The sequence below is a fragment of the Pieris rapae genome, chromosome 2 (genome assembly GCF_905147795.1).
Source record: "Pieris rapae chromosome 2, ilPieRapa1.1, whole genome shotgun sequence".
NCBI classification, from domain to species: Eukaryota; Metazoa; Arthropoda; class Insecta; order Lepidoptera; family Pieridae; genus Pieris; species Pieris rapae.
Window position 1 is genome coordinate 4272906 of NC_059510.1, and position 14562 is coordinate 4287467.

The following is a 14562-nucleotide window of genomic DNA, read 5'->3' on the forward strand; positions in this document are numbered from 1 at the left end:
ATAAAGCGGTATTTTTATTTTTTATTATTAATGTGTAAAATGGAAATCAAAGCGGTGAAACTAGCTAGTACATAATTTGACCACAGGCCCTTCCATCGTTATTTATATATTCCGTTATTAATATATGCAGCGACCAAAGCGAACAGCTTTAAATGAAAATGAACAATCCTTTTATCATTAATATCCGTTTTGTTAATATTCGCGTACATTTTTCGTAATACATACATTAATCCAATTTATGCTTGAATGAAACGAATATTAATTAAAAGATACAAGTATTTTGTAATGTAGTTTTTTGTGTAAAGCATTTATATTTATATTAATTCGGAAATAAGTCTATTTTATTACATATGTCAACCATTCGAGTGATTTGCAATCATCATAAAATATTAGTTTAAATGCGCAGTAATCGAGTAAAAAAGATATGGTTAAGATATGTTGCTAAAAATACCAAATAAGGTTTAATTGTTTGAGGGATGTTAAATTAAACTGTTTGTTTAAAGCTGGGTGTCAACTCTGGCTTTAATATTTTAAAATATGACCTTCTAACTTACATAAAATAAGTGTGCTGGACGCTGAATTAACTAAAAACTAACATATGAAACGTTTTTAAATCCAAGTGACTCTTTAATATATGTTAAGTTGTCCTTTTAGACATTATGGAAAACAAGAATGTTATATTATAATATATGAAATTGGAAAAAATTAATGGGCTTATTTTGGCTTGACGTGATAATGTTTTGATGCTAGCAATTATCGCACAATTTAAGTCCGATGGAAATATTCTTCCGTTTATTCATTTACTGCCATCATGTACCAAAAGTTACCTTTACCAATCAATGTAACTAATATATGTTATTATTATCCTCCTTGGTTCAATCTTGCAATTTCCGGCGAAATAATAAGTGTTTAAGGTTCATAACCACAGAAAACCATGCCTTAAATATTATAAATGAAACAAATAGACATGTGTTTGTCGAAAATCCATTGAGGACTACCGACTACTAGTTTCAAACATTTTATTATTGTAATAAATATTGACTGAAATCTATAGTATCTACACGGTGCACAGAAACAATAACAGAACGTTAAATATAATTAATATATAATAAAAATAAAGAATAATAATTAAAACGCAATATAAATAATAGAAGTATGAAGTATTACGTACTCAAGCTACATAAATAACATATATAATTATTTACCTAATTATTACTAATACATAATTTTTACCTAATAATTTAATAAAATTTATTTATCTAGGTATTACATTAACAAGTCACTGCTGTGAAATGTTAAACAATGACGCTTATGTCATCGTTTATTTAATGTTTTTATCAGTGTAGGTTGTTTTACAGGATTGAGTAGTTTCGCGAGACGAGATATGACCTGGACGGAGTGTGACAAGGCCTCGCCTTGGAGATGGCATTGTCAGGTTTTAGTAGGTAACTTACAGTGATTGAAGCCTACATAACCCTCTCCACTTGCATGCATTTTTAATCCTGAAGTTGATACACGACTTTTCTGATTTTAACATTATCAAACACATTTCTTTAAACCTGATGTGTTAATATGTAATATAAGAAAAAATATAAATACACCTATGTCAAGCTTACCGGGGTTTTCTTATGATTCCACATCAGCTAAGAAAGACCCTCACCATACTATAGTCTATTTATTACAATCCAAACCAACTAAAACGACTAATTTCAATTATTCATGATTAATTAAAATAAATAAAATGAAATACGTTTATTTTGGAACATAGGATCATCATGGTATCACTTATTCCCCGTTATTAAATTCGAGCCTGTTGGCATCCCTACTCATCGGCAAAGAAGACAGAGGGTGTTGGCCGAGAGAAAAAGCCGGCGTAAAAAGCTCGGTACTCTTTTTGAAAAAAAAAGCAAATCATCCAACAATTTTACAATATTTAAAACAAATAATAATACTTCTAATTAATTTGCTATATTTGTTGGTAATTCAGGCACCTGCACAGTGCACTGCTATAAATAATAGAGAAAAACAATATTAAGTATTATTCTGAAACAAGACATTGCAATAAAAACTATAACTGATTTAAAAGAAAACAATATAATTAAATTTGCAAACATTTATAACCTCTCGTTACAAATAACTATGAAAATATACAAATAAAAGTCTTACATAGAAAATAGAGTAACGACAAAAACTAAATTCTAGATTCAAATGGCAGCTGTGTTCAACGCTTACTATTCAGATTTTTATAATAGTTTGTCGCTTCTGTCTAGACTAGTATTTTTATCTGTACAAATAAAAAACCTATAGATAAACATTCCTTTTTTTAAATATAAGCAAATGTATAGTTATGTTAGGTATTTGCCTATCGTGAATAAATATTCTAGTATCGTGTGCTCAATGCAATGTGTTAATGCTACGTCATTGGCTTAGCATATCTGAGGCAGATTGAATTCTAAAGCAAATGGATTAAAATGCTTTACATAGTTAAGATACATACGATTTGGCCAAATTATTAGCTAAGGTAGGTATATTATTTGTATTTATTCATCTCTTATTTATAAATAGTGATACCATCACTTTCCGATACCTAGAATATTAATATTAGAGTAATAATTTTTATATTAATACTTTTATATTAATATTGACTGATTTTTTTATATATTTGGATTTTCCTCTATTTTACAAGTAGAAACGAATTAATTTAATTTTTTTACTGATTTTAATTTCTTTCTATACAGCACAGAGCTACATCAAATAAAGCTGAAATTCATTTATTTATTTACTTTCTTTCGTAAATTTGTTTACTTTATTTTTTACAGGGGGCCAAGCGAGCCTGACACAAAAAAATTGGCAGTCATCGCATCCCATGTTACCCGTTTAAGTAGGTGTGTTGCCGACCTTTGAGGGAAGAATATGCGTTTTTTAAACAGTTGGAGGTCGTATCTCACAGGAAAGAGTCGATACCGTTCGTTGGTCAAAAAAAAATGTCTTGTGAAGCGGTTCGTATATTTTCAGCGCTCAAGATGATGGTAATGAAAATTTGAGTTAATACGGCTCGTAAGGTAAATGAGACATGGTCTACCCAATCAACTCTCAAGAACATTCACATAACCTACGGCACTTCTCTCTTCCATCGATATTTAAAAAAAATTGTTTTATGAATATAGGTAGATATTGTACATTCCCGTAAAACAACAAACATCAAAATATTCATAGTTTCCATAAGCAAATAGAAACACGAATAAAATTGCAGTGATTTTATTCCCTTTTAAACGGGAATACCAGTGCCGATTGCAAAATATATGAGTGAACTCGTTTCCGAGGTCGGTTCTTGTTGTCTGACCATTTTTCTTCGATGTAACTGAGTGAAAACGTTTACAGAGCAGAAAAACGTGCCAAAAGTGTAGATAGCACTCTTATGAACTCATATTTATGCGCTATGATTTTGTAACGTTTATTGAATTCTATTCAAGAAAAACATGACAGCTTACAAGTTACAATGTTTTTTAAACGGGTACCTACGACATTACGTTACATATAGTGTGCAAAATATCCTAACCCCATTCGTAATATATTTAAACAATAATGTATAGAATACTCAAAACTGAACTAATAAATATTTTAAAACATACTGTCATAGGAGGACTGCTATTCTAAGATCAATAGACGCAGATGTGTGCAAAATATGTGGCACACTTTGATTTCATAGATTTATTAAAAGTTATTTTGTATTATTAAAAAAATTGTCTACTTTATTGTTAAGTTACTCTACCATAAGTTTTAAAGTTTTGTTGATTTTTTTTTCATAATTATTGTTAATATGTTGGTAAAGCGACGGGTATTGTCAGGAAAGCTATAGAATACAATCGGGTGCCTAGTAGTTATCTAGTTATATGATGTAGTATAGTAGTGTATGATTTTGTTTTTCTATTACTTTTGGTATTAGTAGTAGTGGTAGTAATAAAAAAAGCAAGACCAATAAGGGAATATAGACAACGAAACCACGATAACAATCGGATGGCTTAAAAGATTATTTATTTCACAATAACATAAATGTAGTATCAATTTTTGTTAATCGCAGATTGGTAATATCTATTTTAATCGCAGATTAATTTCTATATGATATTGATACTTTGTGTTATTTGGACGGCTTTGTATTCAATAAATAATCAGTCCAATGACGACTTACAATGGAATTTTTTAATATTTATTAATTAAATTTCCACGAGGGAATTGGAGCACCTGATAAGAAAGAACATATGCTTTTTTTTAAAGACTACCGAAAGTTTTTTACGCCGGCTTTTTCTCTCGGCCAACACCCTCTGTCTTCTTTGCCGATGAGTAGGGATGCCAACAGGTTCGAATTTAATGACGTGGAATGAGTGATACTAAGAAGATCTTATATTCCACAATAAACGTATTTTTTTTTATAAAGATAGATATATATATACTTAGTTAACACAATATTATTAGACTGTTAGGCGGAACGAAGTTCGCCGGGTCAGATAGTATATATTACTGTCATTAACTTGTATTCTGTCTGAAACGGTTATTTGAATACATTTTACGTTTGCCTACAAAATATATTTGAAATGCAATCGTCTCAAGCCGGTGTCATGATGGTGAGATTTGATAGATATATTGGCGGTACCGGATGTTGCGGCGTGCACATCCGGGATGCAGCTTTCCTTAGTAAACTAAATTTGCAAACAATTCTATTTACAACCTCCACCCCCTTACGTTTATTGAATTTCCTTTGATCATTTGTTCGGAATATTTTGTGGCATGTTGTTTGTACATGTAAACCAAATTATTTTGACCTCTTGCAATAATTACGATAAAGCAGCTGTGTTTGCAATAGATATACGTATATGTTAGCTACGGTTGGTCTAGAAAGATTTTGGTGCCTTTTGTTAGTCTATTTGTTGTCGTTGAGTCTTTTCCAGGATCAGGGAAACGGATTCCTTTAATTCTTGTTTTCCAGATAAGCTAAGTTGAAACTCACAAATAATTGTTCTCGAAACAAAAATTATATAAATACAGTTGTTTTGCCTTACACTAACAAGGTTCAAAGTTTAAGTTCAAATTTCAACTTAAAGGTCATCTAAACACTTTTACCGCCAACAAAATGGTCTCAAAACTCGGAAACAATGCCAGCTTTCAAATTCTCATGAGACTCCGAAGGCTCGTTATCACAGCTTGTATTTGTTCACGCCAGACTGCCAAGTACCCATATTCTCTTATTCACTCGACACGTCAGCACACAAAAGGGGATCAAAAAAGGTATAATAGTAGTAAAATGTGAATATTTTTCTATTATGTTGTAAATATGTTTAATTAAAATAAACTGTCTTATCCTAATAAAATATATGAACTTAGTAAGACTATTCATATCACTCAAAGATTGAACGATGACATTATTTAAATCAAGTTGTATTGTTGAATAGTTGAGATAATTGAATAAAATATATACTAAATAATATTGATGTTTTACATACACCTTCCTATGGATAAATATTGTAAAGCCAAAATTATAAAGCGAAATCCGACAAGTCTGCATTGAATACGTCTCGTATAACAAGTGCGAGGAATGCACAGAAACAACACTGTTTTACGAATCAACACAGGGTGATGATACACCCTTCAGATTTATATTTCAAAGGCGTACAGCGTGAGTGGCTTTTGATAAAAAATGTTCGTTGTCAAACTCATATATACAACCTGATGGTACATTCGAATTAAAGCGTCTATCTCCGTGTAGTTATTTACAAAGCTATGTGAAAAACTGGAAATTCAGGATTCAGTTATGAAACGACAGATTGCTTGTATCTAAAATTGTATTTTTATTTTCAGCTAACAGACATAATTTCTAGTAAAAATTTCAAGGTAATAAAAACTGTTTACTACAAGAAAATTAGCGATTACTATAGTTCTCCCCAAGTTGACCTGTATAAATTCTCTTACCTGTATATATTTATACACATATAGGATTTATTTAAATAACAGATTGTATATTATAAAACTAATATGTTTATGTACTATATTTCTGTTAAATATATATAATTCTACGCCCTGTAGAATTATATATTTAAGGTAACGATTTCCGTTACCATTACCCATTCTATGTTAAACTTTATGTGTAGTCAAGACGTATGTCAATGATCTAAGGAGTCCTGTAGGCCTGTAGCCAAGAGCGATCTCTGTCTCCTCCAGAGAGGTTAAACTTAAGCTAACGGCTTAAACTTTTAGCCTGATCCAGAGGGCGAATTCCATGGAAACATGGTGGATCCGTAGAGGAATCATTAAACATTTTCATTGATAAATTCTTTATTCAATAAACACGTTTTACTCGTCAACTCTTACAATACTGAGATTACACAACTTGTAATTACAATTTGATTCCAATTCCAAATATTTGGTTTAAACATTTGGTTAAATTATATTGTCATACAATCTTATTAGACACATAAACGTAGGTTGAAGCCATTATTCTTAAAAATCTAATTCACATTTTCAACGATTATTGCAAGCTTCCATTAGCTTTGGTATTTTATTACATAGAATTTATTTTACACAATTCAAACAATTTACCTAATTGATCTGCTGATAAAAAGCTTATGAATGATGAGGTGACAATACTATAAACGGTGGATATTATATTACTTTAAACTATAATAACTTACAAAAATTATGTACACTTATGTAGGTATTAAGACAATCGATGCACCGTAAATTATTTTAAGCACACTCATATATTTACATTTAGAAATGAATTACCGAAAAGGGTATTGACGGTACAAATATTTATTCAAAACGATTACCAACATATAAATATAATACATATATTTTATCTAAATATTAATTTCCCTTTCTATGGTAACTAAATTTAGAATATAATTGAAGATAATATGGAATGTCTAATATGATTAAATCTATATGAGAAATAAACCTAAATAAATAATTGATTTAGAAATATAATTTCATAAATAATTCTTTACAAGGCACGCAATACGAACAAGTTATATTAGAGAATTTTTATTAAAAACAGTTTTATTTGATAGAAATTCTTTTTTTCTAGAATCTGAGGACCTGGAAACTATTATGTATAATGTATGAATACAAAAAAATATTTACCTAATAATTGAATGCGACTATAGTTCAGAATCCAGGAAAAAGAAGAAAGCAATAATTAAACGCAGCTCAGAGCTCTCTAGTTATGATACTCTGTGGGTCCTTCTATAACCTAAATCATAGCCTAAATATGTTTAACAGTAAGGTGAAACTAGGGAATGTCATGACTTGACATTTCCCGACCTACGTCCAACCCAAAATTGCTTTTGTGGCCCCTTCACTGAAAGTATGGGCATGGTGACTTGTAGTTGTAGCCTAACAAGCACTTAGGACGAAAACTTTACCTAAACTTGAATTGGGTATAATATTAACTACGACCTCATTAGAGTTCGCAAACTAACAGAAAATACCAATATATGAAACCATTTCGAACAATGTATAAGCTTTTCCTTTATTTAGTATAGAGTTTTTAACAATCATTTAAAATCTGGCAGTGTGTTTATAGAAATACTTGCCAAATTCGGAATATTTAACTATAAAATGCTTACCTTCTAGACATGTAGACGAGATTCATCATAATAGGATTAATATCAAATGCTGTATTACGAATACACCCACAATAATTGATAAATTCGCTATACAGTTCATTACCGAGTTATTTTAACCTACGTTCTAGTGTTAAATAAGTTTCTCAAAAATGTACATATACCCTTAACATTACAATCGTTTCAAATTTTCCTAGGATTAAGAGAGCGTTAAAAGTATCAGTTTACAAGTATTATGAAATACATAATTTCTTGGATTAAACGCCACGTGTCAAACAAGTATATATCCACAGATTACAATAACAAAAAACCTAAAACCACAGAGCTGTATTAAATTTAAATTTACTCTTCAATGACTCTAACGAAAAGGAAGGACATCAGTAGAACTGCGAGGCTGTGTGTCAATGCGCGTGCGTCGCCTGTAGCCCTTATATCACTTTCAAGAACGAAGGGCTCATCGAGAACGTGTATGATGCCATTAGTGCACTCCACGTCCGGGCGGAATACGTGTATCCAATGTCCGTTCCATTCCACGTAGTAATCTGTTCCAATTATTTCATTTCAATCAAGTTAATTAAATAAAACTAGTATGCGTATAAAATCTTGATCATTTCTTATAAAATGATCAAGATTAAGTTTTCTTATACGAGAATTATATTGTCATCAAGTATTGCCTAAAGTATTAGTTATAAATCTTTGATTTATTTTTAATTCATGATCTTTTTCTAGGACGCTATAAGCCAAGATTTGTAGGCGAAAATTTTGTATTTGGTTCATTACAATAAATAATACTGAAAGATTTAAACAATATGGCAATCTAATATTTCTCTTTAAACTACGAACGAACTAAAACGAAAGCCATGAAAAACGTCATTACAGCGTCTATAGAGGATAGATTTTTTTAAGTTTTGGAATAAAAGTAAAATGGAGTTAGTAAAAAATCCTAGTATTGTCTAAAAATATGAAAGCTACTTACTTTTGTCCGACTCCTTGACTCTTAGTCTGAGTGGGTCCCGCGCTGTAGGCAGCACAAAAGGATGTGTTTCATTTGCTAGTACTTTGAGGTCCGAAATAGTGTAAGCCCGACCCGCACGAATAAGATGTCGCTCCAATATCTGTTTGGTCTACATAAAAAATATATACACATATTAGTAAACGAGTGAATGTATTTTCAATTTAGAAATAGAATTCCAAAAAATTATTTAGAGATAATTAATCGAGAAGGAAAAATACCGCAACATGTGTCATCTGCCGCTAAATATAATATAAAGTTGCTGTTGTATAATTTATTCCGTATAATATAATTTAGATATTAAGATAATCCGGGTTCTACATATTTTAAAATGCATGAAAAGCGACCAAAAAATAAATTCACTTTACAGAACCTTGCGGTTTAGAATTAAAAGTTGATGCAAAGTTGCAACAATGCGGCTGATGTAAATTATAAATCTATACTAAAAGTAATGAAAAACATCATTTTATTCCTAGAAGTACCTTATTTTTTTATTAATTAATTTAGTCATAGGGAAGGAACTATCTTAATATTTGTATATCATTCATCATACGTACATATATGTTCGTGTCTGTCCTATCTTTGTGATCCAAATAAAAAATGATCGCACGTTTCACTAAGTAGTCGATGTTACTCATAAATTATCTTATCAAAGTATTCCTCATTTTATGATGGCTTAAATATATATTTGTATTTCGCACATTCAAACCAAGGAAAACAACTGCTGTCTGAGTTTTAGCCATAACCGTTATCACAGGTTAACGCAGTATCTTTCAAATTATTAATATATTCGACATATAAAAATAAAAAAGTGAATTATGAATGTTTTAAAACAAAGCTTACATTGCACAAAGCAGACATAAAATGCAGACCATGTTGTACATTTTACTCACGCGTAGCATTTTCGCAGCGTCACATTATTGTTTGACAAATTGCTAAGAGCTTTTACGTAAATACTTTTAAAATAAAACCGAATTTTAAAATTCGGAGAGAGATTTAACAAAGAGAGCAACGAATCCAAGTAATAATGTTAATATTTTAAAAGCTAATTATTTCTGATCAAGAAAATATGCAAGATTTTGTTGCATGAAGCAGAAAATTGCTTTATACACAATATTTCATTAAAGTACTATTATTTTAAGTGTATTACTATGGAGACTATCTGTACCAATTGAAAGCATATAATTTTGTTTTTCAAAATAAAGAGTATTTAAGCACTAAAATTAATCCATAATTGTGGTTTATAAGCCTGGGTATTTTATACTCTAAGTCGATTTTAATAACTAACATACATTTATTACGCATAAGATTATCATGTAGACACTGCTTTTTTCAAATAATTTTAAAGTTTCTGTTCTTGCTATTAAAACTTAAGTCTCTACAGACAAGCTACAAACTTATAGTATTCCTATTACAATTAATCTAAATGTAATTTAATTTCTTGCTCAGGAAATCCCAGATAACTGCTGTTATTTTTATCTTTACTACATTACTGTTGACTTGCAAATAGGAAAATAGAAGATGTACTCATACTTACATAGTACCCGAAATCTTCTTTGAATAAGGCGTTGTATGCTGAGGGATGTTTTATTTGGAATTTGAGCCATGCGTGGTCCCGTGGTACGAAGTATGTGTAGCGATGCTCCAGGTCATTTAGTTGGTGGTTGAACATCTGTCGTTTGCCGAGCTTGTAGGTTACACTAAAAGGTTTTATATATAATCAATTAAATAATTTGGAAATGGAACAAATAGTCATTGTTATTCAAAATAATACAATGTGAGTTCTAAAATGGAATTGTATGAAGTTTTCACCATACACTAGTTTGAATAGTAACACGATTCAGTAGATATTGTAAGTATAACAATGGAATCAATCTGGAACATTTCAAATATCACCGAACACGGAATAGAAATCAAACAGTACGCTGTGCAGTAAATTACAACTTGACAAACTTACCCAAGGACGGTTTGCTTAAAGGTTCTGTGAAAGGTATTCATTATCATAGCTGTACTATCAAATAAATATTATAAGGTTGTCAAAAAGCCTGAGAGAATAAATAAAATAAAAAGACTGTAATTAAGGAAATACGTTAATAGTTCTATTTTCGTTTGTATTCTCATTTCTGTTGTTTGCTTGTAAAACAAAGGACATTCTTCATTAAATCACTAAGGTTTACGTAAATAAAAATATTGCCACTATATTTTTAATAAACATTAAAAATATCCCGTGAACTGTTGAAAACACAGAAAGAAGGCAAACTAAATTAAATATTACATTTAATGTAGCCTATCTTTTAACTCTTCAAAAACTTTCTGTAAATTTGGTTTTAATGATCTTGCAGTTAACATGATCAGTATAAAACTGTGTAGTAATAGTAATCGATTTATAATTACTTACTTTAGCATAGGGTCAGTCTTCATTTTCTCAAACACCGTAGTATATGGGACGCCCAGCACGCGGTCTATGATATGTACGAAGCCATTGGTGGCTGCGATATTCGGTTGCGTCACCGTAGCATTCACACCACCACCCTCTACAGTCAAGGTCTGATTGTTCCCAGCGTTCAATACGTTAAAGTATAGGTACTTTCTTGGAAAAGCTGTCGGGGCTTGATATATCTATAAAAATAACATTTTGCTACTTAAATTATATATAAACTAAATTAGTCATTTAATTTTTTCTTATTATTATTATTTTATAATAAAATAAAAATGTTAATCCATTAAAGATTAAACATTAAAGTTAAAAGATAAAATATAATAACTTTTGTTCAGTTCACTGTTATTTTCCGCTTTAGTAACTTCATGTTAGGAATTTCACATCGAATAGCTACAAATTTCATGCTACAGCCGACCGGCTACGGGCTACGAGCTACGACGTAGAGCCCAAGTCAATATGCAAGGAAACATGGAGCATGCACAGACAATACGTCTAAATTAACAACGTTGACATGCTCAAAATATATATTCGTCGGGTCTTTAGGCCAGCTATTCGAAATCGTCGAACCAAACGCTAGATATTCAACTGTTTAAATTACAATCAGAATCTGTAAACGACTGTGTTGACTATGCGTTTCCTTATAGTAATAAGGTTTATGTAATATCTAGCCAGTGGTTAAAATGTATTAAATTATTTGGTATTTGGCACAGGGATGATCATACAAGCCTTAAACACAGTATCTGCTTAGTTTTAACATACATTTTCTGGAAGCTGTTCCGAGCAGCAATAATTCGAAAATATTATATTATAAACCGAATACACAAATTGAATGTTTGCAATTTGTATATGCGTGTCCACGTTAATGATGTTTAAAATATAATTAGATTAAATTCACTGACCTGATTCATGTTATTCTGTATAATAACGTCGAGCGGCAATCTCTCTCGTACCAAATGTAGACTCAAAATATCTCGCAGCTTTTGATGGTCCCTAATGATATAGAAATTGTTATTAAATAATTCTAGTACTCTTCATTAAATCAGTTATTTCGATATTGAAGGAACTAAAATTTTAACACATACAATATTAGATTTTTGAAACGTCGAAAAGTTCTATACCTAAATAATAAAAACAATTGTAGTCATATAAATACTGACACTTAAACCACTAATTGTTTAATAATAATTAAAATAACCTTTCCTATCAATCCTTAACTTGTCAAATTACTTATTTGTGTGTTTATAGATTTAATGCAATTTAAGTTAATAGAATAGGAAATTTGGAAATGTCTCAAACAAGCGCAAAAATATTCGCCCTATAATTAAACGATGATGCTACTTGCTTAATACTTTCTTCCGGGCCCCACCTTTTCACTTTAATGGTTGCGTTGAGATTTTATATAATCACGTATTCAAATGCGATATTTATGTTCGAAACATAAACATGTAAGAGATAAAATAAATGAAAAACAATCTTTCTATGCGGAAATAAGTCAAGGCTAAAAAATAATCGATAATCTTTTGTTTAAGTTGGTGAATCCTCGTGAAAATAAAGAATTTATCACTTAAAATCTTTTTCGAGTTTAAAATCTTTTCCAATTTTAGCGTAACGATGATTGCAAGACTGAAAGTTTTTTTCTTTCCGATTGCTTTAAGAAAGTTTACACAGTACAACGGCAATGTTAACCGTCTAAATTAAATTGGTATGGAAATGTATTTTTAATGTTGGTATTACATTCATATTTCACGATTTAAGTTAGGGTTGTAAAAAAACGTATTTTATTTGTCCTACCAAAAGCAGAAAGTGTGGCTATCACTACTTAGATAACCAATAGTTATTAATAGCTGTTATTAGAGTACTTACCTTTTGTTTCTCGAAATCAATTACTGAATATACGTTATATTTTCAAGTGCCGGAAAATTTAAAGTAATTCAAGAAAGGTAAGTAAAGGCGTGTAAACAAATGTTTGTGTTACCTGAGTATATTCTGAACACTGTTTTCATTCCAAGCATCGTTGGAGGGAGCGAACAGAGTTATATCTTTTGCCAGGTTGAGTTCGTTAAGGAACTGATTCTTTTCGCCCAAATCCATTATTACTTCGTAGAATTTACACAACGGACCATCTTCCTTTTCCTGAGTATAAAAAAGATAGTAAAAATAACAGTGGACACATATGTGTTTAAATAGTTACATCTATGATAAAATACAACGAAATGTATCAATGAGCTTTAGACTCGCTTCTTGCGATTAGAAAAATATAGTTATATTTTTCTTAAAGGGTTCAGCAAACTATGTTATACTAATAAATTAAAGTTACATGTCTGCTTCAAATAGAAGTATCAGTTAACCTCTAATCTGCAGTGTTTTATAATTCTCCAAAAAGTTAAAAGCTACTGCAAAGTCATGCAAAATATACTCACAATGCCCTAAAGTTGGTAATTCATGCAGGATCCAAGAGTTTGCACAAACATAATATGAAATTCATATAATACACATACAAAGTTACTATATGAGAATGGTAAAACGCGTGTATTAGCCTATACATACTCCGAGGGTAGCATATATATATCACTTCCTAGCACTTCAATAGGGCTGCCATAAATCGTATTTAAGAACGATTCAAACTATATTGGATTGCTGAGTAAATATACCCATTTCATATGTGAAATTGAAATTCACGCGAAATTAAAACCTAGTTCTGAAAAACGAAGAAAAAAGGAAATCCCGACATGAATTTATTTTCGCGCGTGCATTTAAATGCTCGGAAAGCACTTAAACCTCGTTGAGTCCGAGCACTATCGAGGCGGGTTCTATTCGAGAGCTTACTCTAAAAGGATGGCAACCCTACCTTTAAAGCAAGGGCGTGCTCTATCAGGATTTATCAGTCTCACGTCTGTCTAGCGAGTCGAACAAGTGAATTTAAAACGCCGGTCGAGATTTTATGACATGACAATCTGGCATTATAGGCTTACAGCATTATGGTAATTAATGCTATGAGAGGAATTCATATTTTAATACTGTTACAATTTGTATTCCTCCCTAAGGACAACAATGTAAATTAACACTGTGATATTGTGTTAATGCGTTTAAATGTTTTAGTTAGCTATCTATAGTGATGTGACAATCACGAAACGAACTTTCTAGAATATAAATGGAAAACGTGGAGTTTGCATGTTTAAAAAAGGAATCAGTTATGCCCCGAAGGCTTTCGAGGCGCGCCCCACAGTTCAAGCAAACATGTCACGTTTGCACCGTTTTGATGAATGACGACGAGTCGGGCGCATTCTATGAGTGATTACATAATATGAGTGTGCCTGACAATTGCAGGATGCAGTGAAGAGGATTTCTTATATACCGATGTAACATCTTATGTATGGGACATTCGTAAGTGCCTTATTAAATAATTAATAGGAATAACAAGCCTTACCTTATGCCATTATAAAAGTAAAAGATAACAGTGTTAACATGACCGTCATTGCTTTTTTTATTATAAT

At 30.9% G+C, this 14562-nt stretch overlaps 1 protein-coding gene across 8 annotated transcripts in view; it reads right to left on the reverse strand.

Annotated features, from left to right (window-relative positions):
• Positions 1-6315: 6315 nt before the first annotated feature.
• Positions 6316-14562, reverse strand: part of LOC110996503 (fasciclin-1) — a 51485-nt gene continuing 43238 nt past the window's right edge. For 4 of the 8 annotated variants that reach the window (XM_045633977.1, XM_022264213.2, XM_045633974.1 and 1 more), the window contains 8 exons: positions 13489-13494; positions 13044-13201; positions 11968-12058; positions 11828-11839; positions 11027-11247; positions 10166-10328; positions 8593-8740; positions 6316-8158 (listed from right to left, as the gene is read on the reverse strand). In XM_045633977.1, the coding sequence (XP_045489933.1) occupies positions 7959-8158; positions 8593-8740; positions 10166-10328; positions 11027-11247; positions 11828-11839; positions 11968-12058; positions 13044-13201; positions 13489-13494 (999 nt within the window). In that variant the 3' untranslated portion in view covers positions 6316-7958. The remainder of the gene's footprint in view (positions 8159-8592; positions 8741-10165; positions 10329-11026; positions 11248-11827; positions 11840-11967; positions 12059-13043; positions 13202-13488; positions 13495-14562) is intronic. The other 4 variants (XM_045633980.1, XM_022264214.2, XM_022264215.2 and 1 more) reach the window with 3 other exon arrangements.